General features: G+C 52.8%; 2 protein-coding genes across 2 annotated transcripts; one reads left to right on the plus strand and one right to left on the minus strand.

Moving 5' to 3' along the window:
- Positions 1-49: 49 nt before the first annotated feature.
- Positions 50-15,921, minus strand: LOC311512889 (C-type lectin domain family 12 member A-like). The gene is made up of 7 exons (XM_084614304.1): positions 15,761-15,921; positions 9,126-9,308; positions 8,385-8,489; positions 7,229-7,393; positions 6,723-6,874; positions 5,528-5,641; positions 50-2,967 (listed from the first exon to the last, which is right to left on the minus strand). Exons 2-6 carry the CDS (start codon positions 9,202-9,204, stop codon positions 5,546-5,548), a joined length of 597 nt encoding a protein of 198 aa, XP_084470430.1. The 5' UTR covers positions 9,205-9,308; positions 15,761-15,921; the 3' UTR covers positions 50-2,967; positions 5,528-5,545.
- LOC311512888 (la-related protein 6-like) lies at positions 9,297-24,753 on the plus strand (the record flags this gene model as incomplete). Its single annotated transcript, XM_084614303.1, has 4 exons — positions 9,297-9,319; positions 18,387-18,563; positions 20,876-21,086; positions 23,692-24,753. Exons 2-4 carry the CDS (start codon positions 18,397-18,399, stop codon positions 24,751-24,753), a joined length of 1,440 nt encoding a protein of 479 aa, XP_084470429.1. The 5' UTR covers positions 9,297-9,319; positions 18,387-18,396.
- Between the last annotated feature and the right edge of the window lie 617 nt (positions 24,754-25,370).

The raw sequence follows: 25,370 nt of genomic DNA on the forward strand, positions 1-25,370 counted from the left end.
GGACCCCTACAATGACAACAGTCTGAAAGTTCAGATTTAAATAGGGCAATCATGTAATTTACAATTTTTAAACTCCTACAACCCTGAAATTGACCAGAATGAACCCTGAATTTGTTAGGGCCCTAGTCATAATGAATGGCATTTTCAGAGCACTGCTCACCGGCCCCCTCTTCAGGCCACTCAAACACCATCATCATAATGAAGTCTCAGAAATGCTCTGACTTTTGGTGCTTTTTAAAGTCAGAAGCCAGGTCTGCCCTCCAGCTTGAGCTCACAGGCTTGCTTGACCTAGAGAGGAGAAGAGCATCCCCTTCTGAGACCAAACTGCCTTAGACCGGCAGCAACTGGGCCCATGAAACAGTTAGGGGTTGGAAAAGCTGGAGCTATGCAACACCTGGATTGCGCCCCAAGTTTGTGAAGGACAAATATAGCTATATTTCAAAATTCCACTTCCTTCCTTTGAGGCCCTCCTGCTGGTTGCCCACCAGCTAGTTCTCATTCTCAGGCTTCAGGGAAGCCTCAGGGCATTTCACAACTCCCCTCTGCGAGGGTGGGATGCAGCTAAATCTTATTTTATAGAGAAAGGAGCAACGCTGGCTTTTTTAGATAAGCCAAAAGCCTCTTCAAGGGCTGGAGCCTGTAGCTGCCCTTTGTAACTGGCACTCCTGAGTTACCCTGGGTTTAACCATTGCTTGAATGTTCCTTGATCATTCACCCGCACAGCAGCGTAGATTGCAGCAGTGCCAAAGGTCATTGCATCCCCAGGAAAGACCTCTGTGGCCATTACATTTCATGCTCGGCTCTAAGGCTTTAACTGCAAGGCCTTCCACGTGTTGTGGCCGAATCTCAGTGTCTCAAGAACAACCCAGTCACAGGAGCGGGGGGAGGGAGAAGGGACTGTGTCAGACTCGTCCTGGAGTCAGTGTCATGTGGCCCCCTTGCTGTTATAGCACGGAGGAAACTCTCATCTTCAGGAACTGCAGCTTGCTGGGGGGCAAGACCATTTGCTGCAGATGTTTCCTACCGCAGAAGAGCTGAATCAGGGTCTTGGGAAAGTCCTGCTTACAAGCATGCAAAGTGCTATGCAAATCTCCTCCCAGAAGTGTGGCAGGGGACTCGGCCAGGGAAGTGGTTTGCAACACTGAAAATCCATTCAGGTTTGTCCAGGGTAGCAGCTCTCAAGTCATCAAATCCCATCTCTATTTAGATCTCATCACTTGTTCCTGGTTTGCTGCTGCAGGCGATCAGCTCTCCACTCACACTGTGCAACAAGCAGCTTCCAGTCTGGAACTTCCCCACTGTCACACGCTTGATACTGAAACCTTCGAATTCTTTCAAAATAGTTTGTGTGCGCACAAGCAGTAATAAATCTGTGCTGCCATCCTCAAAGCATTCTGTACACAAGTGGCTGTAGCCTCACAACCTCATTACCCCCTTCTTATACAGATGGGGAAACTGAGTCACAGAGAGAAGTAACTTGCTCAAGTCCACGGCAAAGCTGAAAATAGAACCCAGGTCTCTGATACAAAGGGGATAGAATTCACTAGAGGCGAGTTCTATTCCCAGTGCTGGCACTGGCCTGCTAGGTGACGTTTGGCAAGTCACTTTGCCTCAGTTTCCCCCTCTGTAAAATTGTGATACTGACCTCCTGTGTAAGTCACTTTATTGCTAAGAGCCAGGGATCATGGCTACCATCGTAAAAACCACACACACACACAAAGCAGGGACACTGATTCCGACAGGACGTGGGGCAAAGCTGAAGAGATCTGGCTTGACACTTTCCTGCATTTCCTCCTCTAACACTACTTCTTTTTTTTTTTTTTAAATATTAGACTCCCTTTGTCTTATTTCAAAAAGAAAAACCCAACCAAAATGCAGCTGTAAAAAGCAGGGGTGGGGAAGGAAAACCAGGCATATCTAAAGGCCTGGATACACTAAGAGACCTTGGGGGTGCAACACCTAACTACCTAGCCACTCCGTGGAATCCACAAATCCTGGGTTAGGCTCCTGGGCTGCCCATTCAATACATGGGGAGAGAGGCCCTACCCCTGGGCTTAGAGTTATCAGGGAATCCTCCTCCTGCACCGGTCCTTTTGTGCAGAATCAGGAGTGCTCAGAGAGCACCACCTGTTAGTGTTCCCCTCTGGCACTAGTTTACTCCTGACACCATATCACGTGCACCTTGTACACGCTAGATTTCAGGGCTGCCTCTAGCAGGTCTGGCTTCTGCACCACATATGGACTGGCTACAGAGCTTCCTTCGTAGACAGATCACACCAGCCGTGTTCACTACAAGATCTTTGATGGATGGCCAAGTATGGCCGAGGTTAGCTTCAATAAGGGTTACTCACACAGTATCACCAAGTGGCTGAACCACAGAATACAGTCTAGCCTTCCATTACACCTCTCTGCACCTGCTCTGTGCTGGGAGGCAGGCACTGGGCAGGCATGCCCAGAGGTAGAAAATTTAGGATTCTAGAGAGATTTTTAGAGCAAAAGTTTAGGTGCCAAGTGAATTTAGGTGCCTACAAGGTTAGGCCACAGCTGAGCAGGGGTTTTGTGGACCTCCGCGGTGCCTAGACCTAGGAGCTAAGCTCTGAAGACCCTGTGTGGATCTAGGCAAAAATACCCTTTGGAAAACGGGACTGGACAGCCTGTGGCTTCTGCCAAGCCAGCTACAAAGGTGAGTCCTCAGCACCCTCTATTGGGTGTTTGTCCAACAGGAGATGAACTGGCTCAGGAGGAGCCCAGTGGCATTCGGGGACGCTGCATCATTGGCCACAGTGAACAAGATGTTCCGAGTCAGAGGAAGCTTAGATGGTGAGAGTGTTGGCTGCCTTTTCACAGATGTAGGGGAAAAATTCGTAGCACGGGACATCATTCCAGTTAAGTGGCAGGGGTTGTTTGGTGGTCAGAGTCACACAGTCCTCATTGTGATAGTTATCTGGCTGGGGAGAGAACCAAAATCTGGAGGGGAAAAAATAAATGGAACGGTCAGGATCTGCGTTTTAGAAACTAACGATGCAGATTTCTCTGCATCTCCGCTCTCCTTCCTGTGATGGGCCCTCCCCCCGGCTGCTGCACTCAAGGGAAAGTACGGCCCTGGCCCATCCTACAGCATCAGGGATGTATTGACTCAAGAGGCCTCTGTATGTTCGCACCCATGGGACTGCACAGACACTGCAGCCTGCCCCATGAGTGGGGATGTGCAGAGCCCATCTCAAACAGCTTCAGTTACAGGTGAGCAATCACAATTTTCTGGGTCCAGATCACATGGATTTAGGGTGGCTATCAGGAAAAGCTTTCGAACAACAAGGAGTGATAGTACTGGAGCAGGTGACTTAGGAATGTTGTGGAATCCCCCCCCCCACTGGAGGGGTGGGCAAACTACAGCCCGGGGGCCACATCCCGCCCTTCGGACGTTTTAATCCAGCCTTTGACCTCCCGCTGGGGAGTGGGGTCCGGGGCTTGCCCCGCTCCACATGTGCCGTGGCTCCACATGGCTCTCAGAAGCTGAGGCATGTCCCTGCTCTGGCTCCTACACATAGGGGCAGCCAGGGGGTTCTGCACATTGCCCCTGCTCCAAGTGCCGCCCCCGCAGCTGCCATTGGCCAGGAACCGCGGCCAATGGGAGCTGCAGGGGCAGCACCTGTGCACGGGGCAGCACGCAGAGCTGCTTGGCCACTGCCATGCCTCTGCATGGGAGCCGGAGCGGGGACATACTGCTGCTTCCGGGAGCTGCTTGAGGTAAGAGTCACCTGGAGCCTGCACCCCTGACCCCCTTCCGCATCCCAACTTCCAGCCCTGATCCCCCTCCCACCCTCTGAACCCCTCAGTCCCAGCCCAGAGCATCCTCCTGCACCCCCAACCCCTCATCCTCAGCCCCACCCCAGAGCCCCCCCCCAAGCTGGAGCCCCCATCCTTCCCACACACCCCAACCTGCTGCCCCAGCCCGGAGCTCCCTCCTGCACTTTGAACTCCTCATTTCTGGCACCATCCCAGAGCCTGCACCCACAGCCAGATCCCTCACCCCCCCCCCCGCACCCTAACCCCCAATTTCGTGAGCATTCATGGTCCACCATAAAATTTCCATACCCAGTTGTGGCCCTCGGACCACAAAGTTTGCCCACCCCTGGGTTAGACAAACATCTGTCAGGAATGATCTAATTATACTTAATTCTGTTTCAGCATGTGGGGGGAGTGGGGGGCTGGAGAAAATGGACTAGCCGACTTCTTGACATCCCTTCCAGCCTTACATTTCTATAATCATATTCCTACTTCTTCCTCTTCACCAGGACTATTCCAGATTTACACCAACATAACTGAACAGAATCTGACCTGCAGCATCCTAAGAGATCAGGCTGAAATTCCCCACCCTGCTCCCTCATCAAAAGATAAAAGATGTCCAAAAAACACCCCCAAACCAAAACACACTACTGTTTGATTTTGGCCACATTTTATATTTTTTCAACAGAAAAACAAAAAAACAAACAAAGACCAAAACCAAAGTGAGCATCTTTAAATTCAAAATGGGCCAATTTTCATTTAAATTTTTTTTCACTCAATTTGCCATAAAAAAAAAAATCAAATGAAAGAGTTTTGTTTGAAATTTTTAATGGAAGTGACTTTGGATTTTGCCGCTAGCCCTAGCGTCAACCCAGCCTGCGTTTGGCTCGGGAGCAAGCAGCTGTGTCCCGTTCTGGTGCCCACAACGCAGGAAGGAGGTTGATAAACTGGGGAAGGATCAGAGAATGAGGAAAGGATTAGAAAACCTGCCTTATCGTGGTAAGCGATAGACGGAGCTCCTAGAGTCTAACAAAGATACAGGCTGAGGGGTGACTTGGTCAGTCAATACGTACCGACATGGCCAACAAATATTTGATATTGGGCTCTTCAAAGTAGCAAGCAGAGGTAGAACACAATCAAATGGCAGGAGGCTGAAACTAAGTCAGTGCAGGCTGGAAATATGGCATACGTTTTATGAGCGAGGGTAATTAACCACTGGAACAATTGACCATGGGTCATGGTGGGTTCTCCTTCGCGGACCATTTTTAAAATCAGGATGGGACGTCTTTCTAAAAGATCTGCTCTTATTCAAACAGGAATTGTCCTGGGGCCAGTTATACAGGAGGTCAGACTAGATGATCTGGTGGGGGGCGAGGGCAGGAGGAAGAAAGGGGGACAGGTTATCCTGTTTGTGTAACGCTGACAGACCCCAGTCGTCAGCAGGTGGGATCGAACCTGGGGCTTCTGGAGCTTAGTGCATGAGCCAAAAGCCAACTGGCTGTAGAGCAGACTCATTTTCTCTCTCTCTCGAAGTGGTCTCGGTGCCACTAGATGGGACCGAACGCCACCCCCAGAAGGTGTGTGGGTGACATTTGTCCCCCTTCAGTGCGGCTGTTGAATCAATGCCTGCTCCCTCCTGCTCCGCTCTTAGAGAGCTGCTGTACGGCTGTGTGGGGAAGACATTCAGCGAGTGTCCTTCAGCCAGAGAGAGCACTACGAAGGACCCTGCTGTATTACTTACTTCTCCATTTGGTTTAAGTCAGTGCCATCCACCCACTTCCAGGAGCCTTCTTGGGCCAACATCCGTCAGGCCAATCCAATAATCCGCAAGGCTTTGCTGCTTGCTGAGAAAGTCCTGGAGAAGGTTACAGACAGCGCCGCATGAGGGATGCTTCAATGTTTCTACAAAAAAGCTCCACTCTGCTCTCAGCCACAAATCGCACCAGGCCACTGAACTGACAAAACAGGGCCCTTTCCCAAAAGCAGCAGGGGGAAGGGATCCCAGTTGGCCCTGTTCACTTGGGAGAGGAGGGGTCCTTCACTGTGGTACGTGAGCTCCCCACTTTTCATCCCCAGAGATTTTAGCCCTGTTTTAGTTAGTGGTTTGTTATGGGACACCAGGGATCATGGAAGTCAGAACTGGCTCCTCTATTGCAGTGGTTCTTAACCTGGTCACGGCCACCCTGCCCTTCCCATGTCTGTCAACGAGGGAAAGGGCACGATCTTGGGGGTTCCTGGTATGAACAAGGTCAAGACTTCCACCAGCAAAGTCCCCCAGCGGCCTCAGTTCTGAGGCCATTTTGCTGCTCAGCGCCTGGCCTGGTGCTCGAACGTGGCATCCCCCCACCTATCTCCCTGTGGGGCCTGAGCTGGTAGGCATTGTTAGAGGCCACCTCAGAGCGCTCCGATCGGAGGGGGCCCACAGAACAGTGCTGGAGGAGTCCAGCTTAGTCCCTTCCTTCAGCACTGGGGCCATGTGAAAAATTCAGCTAGAATTTGGGGCCCACAGGAAAAGCTCCTATTCCTTAGGCACACGCCCCGCCATTTGGGGCCATTCACTGCCTTCTGGAAGTGGGTCTGCAGTGTCTTGACCACTACCCATGCACAAGGCAGAATGGCCAACTAGCAAGCCAGGCATTCACCCCCTAGGCTGGAAGGAGATTGAGGCAAGAAGTGAGTCAACCCCTTGCCCCCCAGGGGCAGGGAACAATCCTGCAGCAGCTCTTACGCGCTATGCAGTAGCTAAGGAACACACAAGCCCTGTGCTAAGGGTCATGGGACAGCTCCGGTGGAAATGCCTTGGGCCAGGGCCATTGACGTGGGGGTCCTCAGCACTTCCCAGAGCATGGGCTTGCAAAAAGAGGCATTAAAAATAAATAAATAAATAAAAATCTACAGCCCTAGGAGGCTCCATGATAGTAAGTGGCTCACGTTACCTGCTCCTCCCGATCGGAAATGACCACTAGCTCGGCCTGTTCCCTCTGGCAGCTTCTCCTGCTGTCATTCCATGATAAAGTACTTGGAGAAAAGTAGTAACACCTCCCTTTGTTTGAAATCCATTGGTAGGGGCAGAAGGTACAGCTGATGTCTGAGGAGGGAGGAGAGGGAAACTGAGCACACCTTGGCTCAGAACAGGGGGCCGCGTAAGAACAACCAGCGCCTGGACTCGGCGCTTGTGCCCCTCCCGCCGGCTAGGCAGCTGCCATCTCCGCTCCGGACCTTTGCCCGAGGCAGCAGGAGAGAGCGGCCTTCGCAGCTGAAGCGGGCAGCAGCACATCTGTCCTTTTCTTGAGGCCCATCCGAACAGGTGGGGGTTCAGAGCTGAGACTAGGAACCTGGACTCCTGGGTTCTACTGCCAGCCCCGCCATCTTAAGAGTCACTTCCCTGCTCAGGGCTTTCCTTTCACCCTCTGTGAAACGGGGACAATGGCACCGTACTCACTGCGGGGCTCTGAGGTGTTGGAGGACGGGGACTCCAGGGCGCAGATCTTTGTGTGCAACGCCAACTGCAGTAACTGGGAGTATCTCCCTTCCGCTTGCTGCAGTTTGCTCTTGGCTTGCTTGGATTCCTCTAGAAGCTGCATGTTGCCAGCTAGGAGCCGGGAATCTAGCAGAGGGAGAAGACACCACGTCTGAATGGGGCAGCCCCTTCCCAAAGGCAGTCTACTTCAGCATCAGTCTCACCACTGATAATGAAAGCTAGGCCAATTGTGGCCTCAATCGATGGCCTCTCCTGGCCTTTAATCAGGAGGCTGCGCAGGTCTGAAAGGTCTGTGTGAACAGTGTGGGGACTCAGGCTGCCAGAGTGGACATTATGGGAGCTGCCTCCAAGCCCCAGCCGTCACACCGGCCATCTGGTTTTTCTGTTGCATTAAACTATTTTCTTTAGGTTGATCTAACTGACCCCTCCAGCCTTGGGGATTTGAGGTGCTCATCATGCTAGGCACGGATTGGCCACCCACACTAGAAGCCAGTCACACTTGAGGAGAGTCATTAGGGATGAAATTGTGGAGAGGGAGGGAGGTGGAGGAGATGCTAAGGGAAAAGGATGCATTTGCTGGAGGTTTAAGATCTCAAATCTAGGGCTCGGGGGCAGAGATCTTCCCGATGAAGTGAGCTGTAGCTCACGAAAGCTTATGCTCGAATAAATTTGTTAGTCTCTAAGGTGCCACAAGTCCTCCTGTTCTTTTTACGGATACAGACTAACATGGCTGCTACTCTGAAACCGAGGAAAGGAGGTTCACCTAGAATAGAGGGACCCCACTTTCCAAGTCAAAAAAGTGCTGTACAACTATTTCACTACCGACAAGTTGTTCCCACACGACCCGTGTTGAGTCACCGTTGCCAGCTTCTGACACAATAGCTTCCTGAGTACACTGCTCAGAGGCAAGGATGTCCTGCCATCCACTAGCTGACTGTTGGAAATGAGTTTATTATGAAATAGCGAACCAGAGGACTTAGGAGGAGTGTTTCAGGGAGGACCAGTGGGCTGAGGATCTCTGAGCGCACTTCAGCTGGGGAAAGCATTGTTCTCTCCATTTAACAGGGCAGGGGGAGAAAAAAACCCCAACCCTCGTCCTTTCATCAAAAGTACTTACACAGGATACTCAGGGAAATTAACACCACTAGGAATAGCACACAGAGAATCGCCACTGTTGCTAGCCAAGCCCACGGAGACGTCTTCTGGGCAGGGGGCTTTGATTCTGGGTGTACAGGGAGAAAGGAAAAAGAACAAACACACACTCACCACACTGGTGTGCATTTAGTACAGACCCTACGCAGTATCAGCAGCAGAAGGAAGAAAATCATAGGCCAGATCCTCAGCTTGCGCAACTCAGCACAGTTGCTCCAGCGGCATACGTTAATTTACACCAGCTGGTCCTTAGCATTCAGAAATAGCTACAGCATCCAGTGTCCTCGTGCAACCGGCTGTGCTTGGAGGCCCGAAGAGAACGTCTTATCTGAGCTTATTATTAGTGTTAGGTAGAGTCTAGAGACCCCCCCCCCCGAAGCCTTGGGGCCCATTGTGGTCGGCACTTTACATGCACATTGTGAGAGGCAGTCTCTGGCCTGAAGAGCTTCCAATCTAAATAGCCAAAATAGGCAGAGGGTGGTGGGGGAAACTGAGGCAGAGAGAGGCAAAGGCACTTGCCTAAGATCATCCAGCAGGACAGTGGCAGTCCCGGGAATAGAGCCCAGTCTCTTGGGTCCCAATCCAACTGGGCCATGTCGTCTCTTTATGTAACATGTAACACATGGGGACGTTGATATTCCAAGCCCCTCACTGGGGCTCCCACCTGAGAAGCACCTGTCAGGGTCTTTCTGTGGCGGACTGTTACCTGCTTTCTTCACATCCGTTTGCTGCGATCTGGGAAGAAATTTCAGATCCGCGTAGGTGACCTCAGCTTCCGGATCCATCTTTCCTCTTCCCCACAGATCCGCGTTTCAGCTTCCTCCTCCTGTCAGACACCCGGCCGTGGCTAAGACCAAGCACCATGTATCCCTCCAGAGCAAACAGTGAACTTGAATCAAAGTAAGAGATGCAGTTAAAGAGCTGGGGTTGGTTATTGAATAAAAAGATTGGCCACGTAAATGACTGCGACCTCCAGGCTAAGGGGCACTGCTTGGGCCAGGAAGGGTTTTCCGAGTCTGGGAGTGATTGGAACAGGCCAGCTGGTGGACCCAGCTGGTGGACCGGTGCATGTGTAAGACAACAGGAGAAACAAAGTTAGCTGAACCCCCTAATTGCTCATCCTGGAACATCCAGATTTGTTAGTAAAAAAGCCAGCAAACATCAGAGAACTTGATTTAACAACACCACCACCTCTTAACTAGCGCTTTCCCTCAGTCGATCTCAAAACACTTCACAAAAGGAGGCCAGAGACACAGCCTCCATTTTACAGATGCGGAAACTGAGGCATAGAAAGGGGAAGTGACTTGCCCCAGGTCACCCAGCAGGCCAGTGGAAGAGCAAGGAATGGGACTCAGAAAATCTGGGTTCTAATCTAGTGATCTAGCCTCAAGGCCATACTGCTTTCCCTAAGACTAATGGGAGGCCAAGTGACCCGGTACATAGGGAACTAGACAAGGACTTGGTAGACCCGAGTTCTGTCCTGGCTCTGACCTGCTGTGGGACCTGGGCCAAGTCACTATGCCATTCCATGCCTCAGTTTCCCCATCTGAAAAACAGGCAGAATAATATTTGCCTACTTTGTAAAATGCTTTGAGATCTCCGGATAAAGAATGCCAGACAAGGACTAGGTAGTATTTCCATGATCAAAAACCAGACCAGAGAAGAAATATTACAGCAAGAATCCCAAATTGCTGCCCCCATGACGGGGCAGGAAAAAAACAAGCCAACCCACAAACCCCCTGCAAAGAAGACACACAGGTTTAATTCTGCACTCTGCACTTCCCCGTAGATCTGAGGAGGGTGGGAATGGGCAGTCCCGAAGGAGGAACAGAAGACCTCCAAATAAAACCAAGGAGGACAATGGCTCCCCTCTTTCTTGAGGGCCCCTAGCAGGCGGCGGTCCGCGGAGTTGCCACCCAGCCACTGACAACCGAAATCTTGCATGTGGCAGCTCTGCCTCGGCAGTGGAACAGGCCGCTGGAGAAGGAACCCTTCTGAGACCAGCGTCACCATCATCGTGGCACCACCGTTAGTAACTGGCTGGCATAATTCCCCCCCGCCCCCTTTTTAAGACGGTATTTCTGGAGTCAGTTGATCTCAAGTCCTGTCACATGACAGGGACATTTAGTCACATGACTGGAGCCAGAAAATAAAGTGTTGGCTTCTTGCCAGCACACCCCAGCCTTAGGTCCTTATTCCACATGGCAAATCCTGCCATCGGATGGTCACTGCTAACTTCAGCTGGACAGGAAGCAGTGAGTTAGCCAGAGAGAGGCGTAGCCCATCTACCTGGACACTCTGTTAATACAAGACACAGGAAGTAGCTGTTCTGCGCCACTCAGCACCAGCCAGGCCTCAGCTGTGTCCAGCTTTGGGCACTGCACTTCAAGAAAGATGTGAACGAATTGGACACGGTTTCCGGAGGAGAGCAACAAGAACAAGAAAAGCTTTAGCAAACCTGGACTCTGAGGAATGGTTGAAAGAAATGGACCCATTTAGTCTACAGCAGTGTCTCTCAACCTTTCTGATACCAGGGACCTGCTTGGTGCCTTCCTAAACTGTGTCAGCGAGATCTCAGGGACCGGTGCCAGTCCATGGGCAGGCCATTGAGAAACACTGGACTAGAGAAGAGACGGCTGGGGTGGAGGGACCACATGATAACACAGTCTTCAAATATGGACAAGGTTGATATCAAAGAGGACAGTGATCAGTTGTTCTCCATGTCTACTGAGGGTTGGAGGAGAAGGAATCAACTTAACTTGCAGCAAGGGAGATTTAGGTTGATAACAGGAAAAACTATCTAGCAGGAGAGCCAAGCCCTGGAACAGGTTATCTAGGGAGGTGGTGGAATCCCCATCTCCGGAGGTTTCAAAGAACAGGTTGGACAAACACCTGTCAGGGAGAGTTTAGGTTGACTTGGTCCTGCCTCAGAACAGGGGGCTGGACTAGATGGCCTCACGAGGTCCCTTCCAGCCCGGCATTTTGAGGATCACGAAATAGCCTGTGTCTGCCAGGGCGGGAGGCAGTTCAGTGATTAAATCATTCAAGGCAAGGAAGGAAGGAAGGAGGGAGAACTTTAACTGTCAGTTTCCCTCAGCCCCAGAAACCCCCTGCCACCCAGGCTCAGCCAAGCATGGAAGTTTCAGTGACAATGGGTCACGTTGTGGGTTCCTCGTGCACCGTCTCCACAGCTGCAGTGAGGAGAATTCCTCCTGTAGACCTCTATTACTAGCTAAATAATAAATATATACCTACATTCTTAAAATATAGGCCTTTACAGGCAGGCCTGGATATCTATATCCTAACACCTCTTTCAGGAGAGACCTGTCAGGCTGGTTTGTACAGGCCCTTACCGAGGGAAAGCCATCACATTTCCGACTCTTGGAAAAGTGAAATCTTTCTTTGCCCAAATCCCATCTTGGAGCTGGCTTGGTTGGAAGGTTTCACCTCAGTTTTGTACATTTTCTTCAGGGGGAACTAAAACGTGGTGCTTCCCCACCCCCACGTGTCCTGTGAAGTCATGTGGCATGGGAGCATCTCAGACACAATGCCTCTCAATCCTGTTCTGCAGCACCCCACTCTGCTCTTCCAGCCCTGGGCACCCCATGTATGTACAGCTCAGCCCAGGAACCTCAGGCCTGCTCTGTAAGAGCCCCTGCTCATCCAGCCCCCCCATACAGTTCTGCCAATGCACTTCAGACCTGAGTTGCAGCCCTCTGCTATTCTAGCCTTGATGCCTCTCCAACAGGACCTAAGTCCTGACCCACAATGCCCCCAGCTATCATCCCCTCGACCCACAGAGCTTACATGAAATACCGCCCCAGGCTTGATCAATTTTGCTCATGGGAAGCTGTAGCAGTCTGGGTCCCCCTCCTAACATGGTTCGAATGGAGAGGTGCTACCAGGGAAAAGTTGAGATACCAGGGGCCAGAGCTGCTGCAGGGCTATATGGCTTGTGTGCACATGGCCATGGCATCACACTGATCCTGGGGCCTCCACCAGGGGTGGGGGTACACACAGGCTGTGGGATACTGCTATGTTCATGGCATACTTACAGAAAAGTTCAATACATAACTACTCTTGCTGCATGGTTGCAACATAACACTACTTTATTTCTTAGAACACGGCACCATTACAGACAAGAACCCCAAAACAGAGAGAGAGACAAAGCAGGCTGTTCCCTAAAACAGAGAGGCATAACGCACCCCACCTTACTAGCCTGGCTGTCTGCAGACTGACTGCTGTTAGCCCAGAACACATGCTTCCCTACAGAACCCCCTAAGCTGCAAGCAGGACCAGGAAAGCCCTCTGAAATTTAAAGTGACAGCCTACAATTTTAAAACAGTTTTCAATGCACCTCAGGGACAAATCCCCCTGACAGCTTAAGGTGATGGAATCTGTTTCTTCATGAGGAGTCCTCGGTCACTGTTTTTTAACACAGGAAGGGGCAATTTGGGCCATGGGTTTTTATCTCAAGCCTTAGTGGCAACGCTGTGGATCATCACTCCTGGGTCCTGCCCTGAGCCACATGAAAATACCAGCATGGCCAATCCTTTCCATTATGTTGCCAGGGTGAGCATTAGGCAGGTAGTAAACAGTGCAGGCTGGGCTTTACCTTCACCCTCCTCAGATCTAGGGGGAAGTGAAGAGTGCAGAATTAAACTTGTCTCTTCTTCGCAGGGTGTTTATGGGTTTATTTTTTTCCTGCCTTGAAGTGACACCCAGCTGGGGATCCTTATGCTGACAGCTAGCTAGGGTCTCATGACCCCGTCTCCACCAAGCAGTCAGTAAGACTCTACGTCGGCAATGGCAATCCCCCCCAGACAGCGCTTCCTGACAATAGTTACAACGGGAGGAAGCATATATTCATTCAACAGCATTAGGAGAACGGTTATAAACATGGACCATTGAAAGCCGGGGCATTAGTATTTAGGTCCCATCAACAAGCTGAACTCAGACTCCATATCTGCCCCTCCCACCCACAATCCAGCTTCACCCTCAAGCTGGGTAAGTCATGCATCCATCGCCCAGCCTAATTCAGATCCATTACTGCTGTGGTCCAATCCCCACACCCACCGTGGCCCACAGACCTCCCTCCCATCCCAAATGTACAACAGTGCCATCTTTCTTAGCTGCCAGAAGCTACCACAGAATCAACTCAGCTTTAAAACTCCCCAGCCGAAGGGAGTAAATCTACAAAAGGGTTTAAAAGAGGGAACGACTTGGGGGGAGGAGGGGGAAGGGAGGGGCAAGGGGGTGGATGGTTTGGTGGAGGCAGCCTTGTCTAGTGGTTAGTGCAGAGGACTGGGAAGCAGGACTCTCGGGTTCAATTCCCAGCTCTGTTAGAGAGAGAGGGGTGTGTGTGTGTGTGTGTGTGTGTGTGTGAAAACAGGACTCCTGGGTTCAATTCCCAGCTCTGTTAGAGAGAGGTGTGTGTGTGTGTGTGTGTGTAAACAGGACTCCTGGGTTCAATTCCCAGCTCTGTTAGAGAGGTGTGTGTGTGTGAAAACAGGAGTCCTGGGTTCTATTCCAGCTCTGTTAGAGGTGTGTGTGTGTGTAAACAGGACTCCTGGGTTCTATTCCAGCTCTGGGAGCCATGGGTTACAGCAGGGGTCGGCAACCTTTCAGAAGCGGCGTGCCAAGTCTTCATCTATTCACTTTAATTTAAGGTTTCGCGGGCCAGTGACACATTTTAACGTTTTTTAGACGGTCTCTCTCTCTAAGTCTATACATTATATAACTAAACTATTGTCGTATGTAAAGTAAACAAGGTTTTCAAAATGTTTAAGAAGCTTCATTTAAAATTAAATTAAAATACTGATCTTACGCCGCCGGCCCGCTCAGCCCGCTGCCAACCTGGGGTTCCGTTCACCTAGGCTGGCAGCAGGCTGAGCGGAGCCGACGACCGGGACCCCAGACCGGCAGTGGGCTGAGTGGCTCAGCCCACTGCCGGTCTGGGGGTCCATCCGCCGGCTCCTGCCAGCCAGGGTCCTGGCTGTCAGCCCCACTCAGCCCGCTGCCGGTCTGGGATCTCAGCCCTGCCCACATAGAGTGGGTACCTACCTTCTCCCTGGTTCTAGCCCATTCTCTTCCTCTCTCTCTGCACTGAGCTGGGGGTGAAGGAGCAGGCTGGGGGTTGGGGTGCAGGGGCTGGCCAGGAGCTAGAATGAGGGAGGGGGCTTAGCTTTGGGGCAGGAGGTTTGGGTGTGGAGTGCTTACCTGGGCAGCTCCCATTTGGTGCGAGGGGTCCAGGTAGGAATGGGGAGGGGGGGTGCAGGAGCTTCCGTTTGGTGCTCACGGTGGGGGTGAGAATGTGGGGGGTGCAAGAGTCAGGGCATCGGGTGTGGGGGGCCTGGGTATGTGTGGGGGTGCAGGAGTCAGGGCAGGGGGCTAGGGGTGTGTGAGGAGGGTGCAGGAGTTGGCATGGGGGGCTGGGTATGTGTGGGGGGTGCTGGAGTCAAGGCTGGGGTCGTGGGGGGTGCAGGGGTCAAGGCAGAGGGCTGGGAGTGTGTGAAGAGGGTGCAGAAGTCAGGGCAGAGGGCGTGTGAGGGGGGTGCAGGGGTCAGGGCAGAGGGCTGGGGTTGTGGGCTAGGGTTGTGGGGGTGCTCCCAGCCCCCTGTCCAGAGCAGCTCACAGCAGGGGGCTGGAGGGGCTATGCCCTGATTCCACCCCCCTTCCCCAAGGCCCTGCCCCACCTCTTCTCCGCCTCCTCCCTGGAGCAGCAAGCGCAATTGCGGCTCCGCTTCTCCCCCTTCCCTGGCAAGGGCCATCAGCTGATCAGGGGCAGGGAGGGCGAGGAGGAGGGGCAGGACCCCAGCAGGCTGGGGGAAGAGGTGGGGGAGTGGGGACCTTGCCTGCCCTGCAGCAGCCGCTGGCAGGACCAAGCTTCTTCACCCTGCCCCCGCCGGGGGGTAGAGAAGAGCGGGCCGGGGCGGGCAGGGTTTTTAATGGCTCGCTGCTGCCTGCCGGGGCCCTGGCCTGGGTTCGGCAGCGGGCGCGGAGCGGGGCCGGCGGCTGGGGCCTGCCAGGCCACAGCCTGCCATTAAAAATTGGCTCGCGTGCAGCCTTTGACAGGCCTGCCATAGGTTGCCGACCCCTGGGTTAGAGCTTGTTATTCTGGCTGGTTCTGCAACCCTGTGTGACCCAGTCCACTTCCAGCCTTGGATGTGCTCAGCCCCAAATCCCCAGCATGAAGATCCCTCTCCTTTGGCAGAGCTCGAACCAAGACCTACCTGGCTTGGACTCAGCTCTACCTTTTAACTGTGGCTAAAATGCAGACAACAGTCAGCCCCTCCTGGGGAAGAGTCCTTCTCCCCATGCCCCGCGAACCCCAGCACTTACTTGGCAGTAGCGTTCTCCTGTCTTCTGCTGTTGTACGAGCCGTGCAGAGCGAGTACTCAGCAGGGCTCTCTTCTCTCCTCGGTCAGAGGAACACCATGGGGCTGCGGCTGGCTCTTGACAAGGGCAGGCCGGTCACCCCAGCATGTGTCCTCCTGCTCATTGAGCTGTGTCCAAAGCACTGCGGGGAAGACGTTGAAGACAGGAGTTCTTGTTTTTTCAGCAGCACGGTTCCTCTTTTTGGAGGCAGAAGGTGAACAGCTGATGTGGAAAAGCCCTTGAGTAACAAGCTCTGTCAGACAGCCCCAAACAAGCGCCGAGGCCCCAGAGACCGAGAGGAGAGAGCCAGGGTCACGCAGCTGGTCCATCCACCACCAGTCCCATCAGACCAGTGCGGATGGTTCCCCTGTGGTCCGTTCCCCCCCCCCGGCTCCCTTGTTCCACAGCCCCCCGGAGCTCGGCACGTGGAACATTTTCCTGAAGCGCAGCCTCTGTGTTCCCGGCAAACGTCAGTGCCTCACTCCCCGTTCTAGCCCCTTCTATTGCCTCCAGCTCTGTCCTGGTCCTGGCGTCCGACAGACAGTTCACACGCCCGGCCCCAGCAGGTGATTACAGCTACTTAGCTCATTTTGTTCTTTTTCTATTAATACACTGTCAAAAGCGAGCAGGCGGACAAATGCACTTGTGTGGCGCCTGGGGAATCAGAGAATCATAGAATCTCAGGGTTGGAAGGGACCTCAGGAGGGCATCTAGTCCCACCCCCTGCTTGAAGCAGGACCAATCCCCAATTTTTGCCCCAGATCCCTAAATGGCCCCCTCAAGGATTGAACTCACAACCCTGGGTTTAGCAGGCCAATGCTCCAACCACTGAGCTGTCCCTCCCCCCAACAGAGCTCGCTGACTGGGAATTCCCCTGGCATAGGGATGGGGAAGTCCAGTCTGGCATACAGCGAGCCTGGCTGGCATACAGGCAATAGGGCGCCCCTGGCATGGAGGTATTATCAAGGAAAGAGGGCCTGGTGGAATTTAGAGCAACCTAGGGGCTGCTCTGACATGCTGGGAGATCAGCCTGGGGCAGAGGATCCAGAGAGCACATTTGTGCCATGTGATTGACACAGGTCAGACTGGGCCCACAATCGGGATTGGGGTTGTGTTTTTTGTTTTTCCCCACCCCCTTTCGGTATGGATTCCATCCCAGGGTTTCCCTCCAGCCATCTGCGCCGCCCAGGACAGGAAAAGGCACCTGGTTCCCATATCTTCACTCCCTGCCCATTAGTTCACACCTTCCCCAGCTGAATGCCAACCCCCCCAGGCAGGGAACTGGTCAAAGCAGGGAACTTCCTGTGACAACAGCATCATCTCAGCTCTAGGAGCTGCACGCAGGCCTGGCCTTTGTAGATTTGGGTAGAAACCAGCTGCACCCAGGTTTTATTTAGGTGGGAGGAGACCCTGCTGGAGCTATCAGAGCAGAGTCAGCTCCACTCCCCTGCTTACACAGCTAGAGCACATTCCCTGCAGTTTATAGCTTGCCTTTAACAGACGGATAGCTGCCTGCCCCTTTCCAGACAGTTCACGTGCCAGAACCGTGCTCCCACCAGCCCAGGCAAGTGCAAAGGAAGTAGCCTTAGAACTTGGGGTCCTGATTCTGGCTACCAGCCCCTTTCTAGCCTGCCCAAAGGGCAAGAGGCAGCATTTCAGCAGCTGATCTAAATTAGTAATTTTATTATAGCAGGGGATGCAAAAGGACCCCCCAGAAAGTTCTCTGTCCCAGCAGAGTCATGGACAGGGCTCACCAACTTTTCCCTGTCTTGAGCTCAGGGTCCATAACATGCCTACAAAGGGAGAGTTAACTCCGCAATTCACCCACTCCCCCTCTCCCATAAGATACCTGATGAACTCCATTAAAAGCCCTGAGCAGAGCATGGCTCAGCTCCCAGGCACACCTGCTAGGAAGCCAAAGGCCTCTCCTCAGGCGCCCGATTTCCTGCAGGAGTCTCATGCAGAGCAGGGGAAGCTGTTTAAACTGAGAACGCATTTCACCTGGATGCTCGTTTGCCTCCTCTTAGCAGCCAGGGCAGCCCCCAAAGCTCTGCTGTGTGGTTTCCTGGGTGGCTCTGGCTTCTATTATAAGCTAGTGGTCTAGGGGATTCTCTCTCTGTATTGTTAGTTTGTGCGCTGGGGGGAGGGAAAGGAAATAACTTAGGGGTCTCCACAATGTAGCAGAAGGAGCTGGTGGGCTCTTAGTGCATCTTCACCTGGTGAGACAGGTAAGTAGCTGGTGTTTGCACCCGCTTTCTCCTGCTCTTGGGCCCAGCCCTTTCCTAGAGCCCATCATATGCTTCTTGGGGAGTAGTGTTGATCCTCGCTGGGGGGAGAGAGGGGATATGTACTGTGGGCTCCCAATTACACTCTCCTTATACTGCTGAACTGGTAATGAAAGAAGTGCTGGGGCTCAAGCAATTGTTTTACATTCATAACTGATGTGCCAAGCCCAGAGGTACTTGGGCTATGAACTCCCAAGCCCAGAGCTGTGGGGGCGTAGCCCTGTTGCTAATTAAGCACTGTCTCATTCAGTAAGAGGCATTGGAGATGCTTGTGACTGTTCTCTGTATTTCTTATACCTTGCTAGATGAAGCACCATGTCGTCCCATGGTTCCTTGGTGGCCCTGGGGCTTGGTTCCCAGCCCAGGTGTAGCACCCCCATGCAAGTGCAAACGACCCCCTTTTCTACTCTGCACTTCCTTCCACACAAGGGCCAGCCTCTCCCCCCACTCAGCCAGGAAGACTTCTTTGAGAACTTTGATGGGTATGTGTCTACTATCTATTTATTGTGGGGCTGCCCCTCCCTGATAACTAGGGCATTATCTCCAGGAATACCTACAGATTCCTAGTCGTGCAGGCAGTATGATGCATCTCCTAGAGGAACCCGCTCTAGGAGAGAGAAGGGAGTTCAGGGCTCCCTTCAATTCTCTGTCTCTGCTGAGACTGCAAACAGAAGGGGCAACTGGTGCCCAATGACAGCTGCTGGGGGTTAGACCGAGACCCCAACTCACTTTATGTGCGCCTCCAAAAGGGCCGTTGATCTTCTCCGTGTCTGTTGGCCGCTGATCTGGACTCGAGCTAGCGCTCCAGAGTTGAAACTTCCCCTCTAACCTAGCGCCAACAGGCTGGAGTCGGCTAGTTCCCGGCAGGCTTGGCTCTGCAGTGTCCTGCCACGTGGGTAGCCCTTTACCCCAAGGCACAGCGGGTGTATAATGCTCCCATGCTGAGTTATTACTGGTTTGCGTAGCAATAACACCTTGAGACCATTGGGGGCCTCCTGGGTGCTGGGTACTGTCCAAATGCACGGTGAGATGGCCTCCGGCCTGAAGCGCCAACTGTCTAAATGGATGAGAGAGAGAGGTGCATAGAGGGTACTTGCCTTTGATCCCACAGCAGATCAGAGACAGAGCTGGGCAAGGGGGACTTGACCCCCTATGACTTTTAACCTGTGGCTAAAATCCATACTCTTCTCTCCCGGCTCTCGCTTGGCTTTCTCACGCAAGCAGGGAGCTACCCGCCCAGTGCAGGCTGGGGATCTCTTTTTAACGGGACCCACTTCCCTGCACTAGGCCCGAGAGAGGCCACTATGTTTGCAACTTGGAAGCTCTCAGTGGAGCCGATTCTCTGTGGGCCTCTGGTCCCCCCCCTATTGTATGTCTGCTGGCCAGATGCATGGAAACGTGGGAGAATCCTGGAAGTGGGGAAGGGAGTTGGTATCAAATAGGAGAAACGTCTTCCCAGCTTCTCCCTTAAAGAGCCTCGCCCCACCTTCCCCCAAGGTGTCTCTGCCGGGGAGTTAGATAAAAGCAAAGAAATGGGAGACTGGAAGGGACATCAACAGGTCATCTATTCCAGTCCCCTGCACTTGAGGCAGGACTGAATCTAGGACAACTCTCCCATCGCTAATTAAGGGGCTCTCCTGTTCCCAAGGGTTCTCTTCCTACTACTGCAGCAGAGATTCCTCCCCCCCCCCCCCCCTGGCCCCGCAGTGTTTCAGGGTGAGCACTGTAACGTGGGAATGAGATCCAGGCCTTATCTCATTCCCCACTCTTTCAAAGTGACCCAGCTTCAGGAGATGGTGGGGGCAAGAGGGGGAGTTAATCAGGAAACAGGCTCCCTTCCACAATCCCGAGAAGAGCTAGACTGACCCAGCACGTTGTCCCTCCCAAATGTACCATACCTGGACTTCCTTCCTTTATCACTGTAATGTTTTGGCACCACGTGACTATCTTGCTCGCATGGGTATAATTAGTGGGCAGCAACAGAATCGGGGTGAGAACAGGCCTTATGGGTCATACACTGAGTATTTGCACCGCAGCTGGCAAGCAGCATTTCTTTCAAGAGCTAAATGCTCAAATGTCTGGTTAAGCAAAGCTTAATGCTATTTGCAATAGCACCATCTGCTTGCATCCTAATGTTGCAGTCATTCCAGAGACTGTTCCGTACCCTCTTGAAACAAATCCTGGATATCTCTTGATCCCCTGTCTAGGGTGTTTGAACGGCCTTCCCCCAGGTGAGCACCTTGACAGCCAATCTGCACAAGCAGTAATAATAATTGGAACAGAGCCCTGGTCTCCGGTGTCCCAGTTCTGTTCCTCTAGCTGCCGCACCATGCTCTCTTCCTCAGCCTTGTAGCCCAAATAGGTAGGGACTCGTGGGTATCTTTCCATGCCCAGCCAATATTGGTACTTCCAATCCAGAGCTGCACTCCTGGTCTCTAACCCAGCCACCTCCCTCTCCTGAGTGATGCTGACCCAGTCTGCAATGCAGGTCACTTCCAGGAACAGCAGTGGGGAAAGTGCTGTGTTTACCTGCACTGAGGGCTGGAAGCTCCTCTGGGATTTCCTTGTATTGATGAATCCTTAAAGGCGTTGCCTCAATTGCAGCCACACTGGGGTACCTGGGTGTTTGTCTGTAAGTGGGTACCCAGCTAGTGACTGGTGCCCACTGTAAGTGATCCAGGCCTGGTGCAATTTCCTAAGGTGTGTGCAGACCCAGCTCAAGGCCTGTGTGCTTGTTTATCCCAGCTGCAAGTGCAGTTAACCTTGGGCGGGATCCTGGCTGTCTTGCTTGTAGGAGCTTCTATGACCTGAATGACATTTTTGGGGCTGACTCGTTCGAGTGCGACTCCTCGGTGCCTGACTCCCATCTGATCCAGAGGATTGTGTCTCAAGTGGAGTTCTACTTGTCTGATGAGAACCTGGCCAAGGATGCCTTCCTCCTGAAGCACGTTCAGAAGAACAAATTGGGCTTTGTCAGCATCAAACTGCTGACATCTTTCAAGAAGGTGGGTGGTTCTCTCTTGCCGCTAACATCCTGGTACACGTGACTAGAGCAGTGTTTCTCAAATGCGGCCACTGTGGCTGCATGCGGCCACCAGGGGCTTTTCTTGCGGCCACAGCCTCCTGGGCTGTGATTGCCCTTCCAAAGTAGGGACTCCTCTTTCTCTCTCCCCCCCCCCCCCCAGCCCCCTGTTGCTCCTGGATGCCCCTGTTGCTCCTTGGTGTTGGTTGCTGGGGCCACCATCAGGGGTTGGGCCCTGCCACCCTCTGGAGTCACCTGGGGCACAGCGCTGGAGGAGCAGGCAACCAGTGAGTCCCCAACCTTCCCAGGGGTGGTGGGGCAGCCAGCTCTGGCTGTGGGGCTTTGGGCTCCAGTCCCGGGCACTGGCTTTGTGGTGGCAGGCCCCAGGTCTGGCCCGTTGGCTTCAGCCTCCATCCTCTGGCCTTCTCCTCCAGCTGCAGGACTTCTGTGCAGCCTCGCTCTGTTATCAGTTGTGCTTCACCCCAGAGGTGGCTGCATTTCAGAGGTAGACAGAAGTGGGCGGTTTGTAAAATCCTTTAGGATCTTTCAGGATGAAAAGTGCTCGATGTAGATATTAAGATTTTAACTGTTTGTTTGGTGCACATTTTCTAAAAATAGGGGCCTCGAATTAGGCTCTTAAATTGTGTGATAGGCTCTGGAAAAGAAAAGCAGTCTAATTTTCAGAAGTGCTGGGAAAGAAGCAACATTCATTGGCTGCTCCTGGAGGTAGTGATTGCCCAGCACTGGTAGAAATGGGGCCCTTTACTTGGGAGACTAACCTTAGGTTCCTATTTTGAGACATCTTGGCCTAAACAGACACATCAGCGGCCTTTTATGGAATTCTACATATTCAAGCTCTGACTCATGTTTAGCTGTTCTTGGCTTGTGGGAGAATATTGCGTGCGCTCTGACAGTACGTGATCATTCTGCTCGAACACACAAAGGCCTATCCAAACTGCTTCAGATTTGGTCAAACCATCCTCTGCTGGCCACAGACTGGACATGCTTCACTTGAAGCAGGAAGGACCTTGCTTTTTAAGGGTGAAGTGGTACATCCTGCTGGAAAGTGAGTCTTCACCTTAGCCATACCAAGTCTGCTGTCTGTCCATATTCAAACCAAGCAAAGGCACCTAACAGAGTGATTACCCATTGGTGGAGGCGAGGGGAATCCACCAAGGGAAGTGTTGGGCTCTTCATAGCCTTCAAATGAAAACTGGGTAAATTTCTGGAAGACGAGGTTTACCCAAACACATTACTGGGTTCAGTACAGGTGTAGCTGGATGGAAGTTTCTGAGCTGTGTTACGCAAGAGGTTGGACTCCATGATCTAATGGTCCCGTCTGGCCATACCATCTATGAAACCTCTTCTCCCTTCCTCCCCTTGAAAATAAGTGGGAACCAAGGTTCCCAAACTGTGCTCTGCAGACAGCTGAGCTCTTCTCATTTTCGGCTGGTGGGGGGAGCCCAAGTGCTAGCCTGGACTTCTGTGAAAGCAGCTGAGGGCAAAGAGGAGAAGCTTCTTTCCTAGGGGTCACTGTGCCATAATAGGGAAAGGAGACAGATGGGCTTTGGAACCTGAGGACAGCAGTAGGAGAAGGGAACAAGGAAAGCAGAGGAACGGGAGCGGGTGGGGGGAGGAGGAGGACATAATGGTATTAAGAGACCAATCAAAATACATCAACCCGGCACATGTCAGCATCAGGTGGCGTTTCCCCAGAGATGTAACCCGACAACCTGTGGGAGGTTGGGGCAATCCTCTCTTGGGCGATGCATGCTATGGAAAAGTTAGGAGAGCACCCAAGGCTGAATATTTTGTAGCTGGGAAGTGTTCTTCCCCCCGGCCCCACCAACACGGCCTGTTTCCATTACTGGTGTAACCGAAGGGATTTGCCAGCTTCCCAATAGGAGTGGTGGCAAACTAGTTTTAAGATGAAGCTTGATTGAACTTATGGGATTCTATGATGGGGTTGCCTGCAATGGCAGGGGACTGGCCTCAGTGACCCAAGAGACTCCTTTCGGTAACTCTCTGGGGTCTCCGGCCCTGTTCTGTGGAGCAGCGTGCGCTTGTAGGCCTCTGTCTGAATAACCGAGGGCCAGGCAGCACACTGGACAGCGTCCATGCACGTTCCTCCCACGCAACGCGCTTCAGCTCAGAGCGGGAAGCTCCCCTCCAGCAGGGAGAGGTGAGGAGTTGCTCTCCACAGAGCTTTTGGATCAGGGCAATTTCCAGAAGCTCCCACCAGAGCAACATTTTTATTCATATCTTCCCCTGGCGCTTCCCTCCTGGATCTCTTCCATACGCAACTTTCCCACTGCCTGTCTTCTCGGAACTGGGAGTGAAATCCTGCCCAGGGCTGGGATGGGGATAAAGGAGGTGGGAACATCATTCTGACTGGCTGCTTGGGGGGGATGAAAGAAACCGGGAGCATGTGGGGAACTGTGCCCCCTTTTCATGTCCGCATATGGACAGTACCAGAGCTCCTGGTGCATGGGGGCAGAGGGTTCTGTGCAGGTACATCCCAAGAGTAGGGAGAGTCTTTGATATCCTCATGGCAGGAGAATATTGTTTCCCTTCTCTCTTGCTAACAGGTGAAATACCTAACCCGAGACTGGAGGATCACTCTCTATGCCCTGCAGTTCTCGGAGCTGCTGGAGGTGAACGAAGAAGGGACTAAAGTGAGAAGGAAAATCCCCATCCCGGAGTCTCTCCTGAGCATCCCACCAAGCAAGCTGCTCCTTGCCTGGAACCTCCTACCCCAGGAACAGGGAATGTCGCCACCGCTCCAGAAGAGCTTCATTGAGACCATCACTAAAATGTTCAGCCCCTTCGGCGCCATCGCCTCTATTCGCATCTTGAGGCCAGGCAAGAAGCTGCCCGCTGACGTGAAGAAGTATTCCTCCCGCTACCCTGAGCTCCTGACCAAGTGCTGTGCCCTGGTGGAGTATGAAAACCTAGAGAGTGCTAGGAAGGCTTATGAGGAGCTGAACCATGGCCAGGGCTCCCCCGGCAGAGAGAGCATCAAGGTGGTCCGTCTCTCTGGGAAGGGGTCCAAAAAGAAGAGCGGGGATGACGTAGAAGAGGTGGAGCTGGTGGACCAGCTGGCCAGGAAGCAGCAGGCATCGGAGAGGCTGGCCTATGCCACGGGAGATTCTTTCTTCTGCAGCTCTTCGGAGTCTGACAGCACGCCGGCTTCCCCTCCCGTCCTGATGCAGAAGTATCTCTCCACTCCAGCGTGGTCCGCCTGCAGCCTGGGCGTGAGCTTCAAACCCTCCTTCTTCAGCAGCCCTCACGCCAGCCCTCTTCTCTCCAATAAAAGCCTGGCTCACCCCCACTGCCCTTCACCGCTGGCTGCCGAGCTGGGCAATGGTGGCTCTTCCAGCCCAGACACGAGTCCCGAGTTCCGAAGATTTTCCGATTCCTGCTGGGACAGCGGGATTGGCTCTGGCAGCTCATGGGTCCAGCGGCGACGGGTGGCCGCCCATAGCCAGTCTCTGGAAACCAGAGCTCTACCCTGCTGCTCTCTGGAGTTAAGAAAGATGCCAGATCCCTTTGGCCTTCGACCTGGGGTGATGCGCCTGCCCCGTGGTCCAGATGGCACCAAAGGCTTCTACAACAGCATCGGGAGAGGAAAGCTGGTCCTAAGACACTAGAGTGTCTCGTTGTGGTTCTTTTTTGTTTTTGTTTTTTTTTGTTCTTCTCTCAAGTAAATTAACCTCTTTCCAGGGTCACTGGGATATCTGCTAACGACATAAGCGCTGCCCTGCAGGAAGCTGGAGTCTGAAGTATTAGAAACTTAGGGGTTAAGAGGGATGTTCAATGAATAGTCGGCTTGGGAGGTGAGATGCTGAGGAAGAGGATGTACCAAACCACCGCCAATTCTCTCTCGCTGTAGTGGCCACTTCTGTCCATGTGCTGTCTAGTATCTAGACTTTCTAAGCTGAGCCATGCTGCTGAGATTTTATTGTAGCTAAGGGTTTTATTCCACTAACTCCCAAGCTATCCGCCACCAAATAGTTACATGTATATCTCAGCCTGCACCTATCCCTAGCAAGATTCAGGGGCATACTCCTCTTTCTGATCCAGTAATGTAGCCTTCAGTTCTCTGAGCAGTGTCACCTGGGGTGAGTTTGTACCCTTTCAGAACCAGGCTTTCAGGAGGTGGTACTCTGTAACAGCACTGCTGGGCAGCAGACGATGTAAATAGGTTGTTTCTAAATGGAGCATTATCTGTGTTGACATGAGAGGTGATGCAGGTGGAATGTTAAAT

This window comes from Lepidochelys olivacea (genome assembly GCF_965140295.1).
Source record: "Lepidochelys olivacea isolate rLepOli2 genome assembly, chromosome: 25".
Taxonomy (NCBI): Eukaryota; Metazoa; Chordata; order Testudines; family Cheloniidae; genus Lepidochelys; species Lepidochelys olivacea.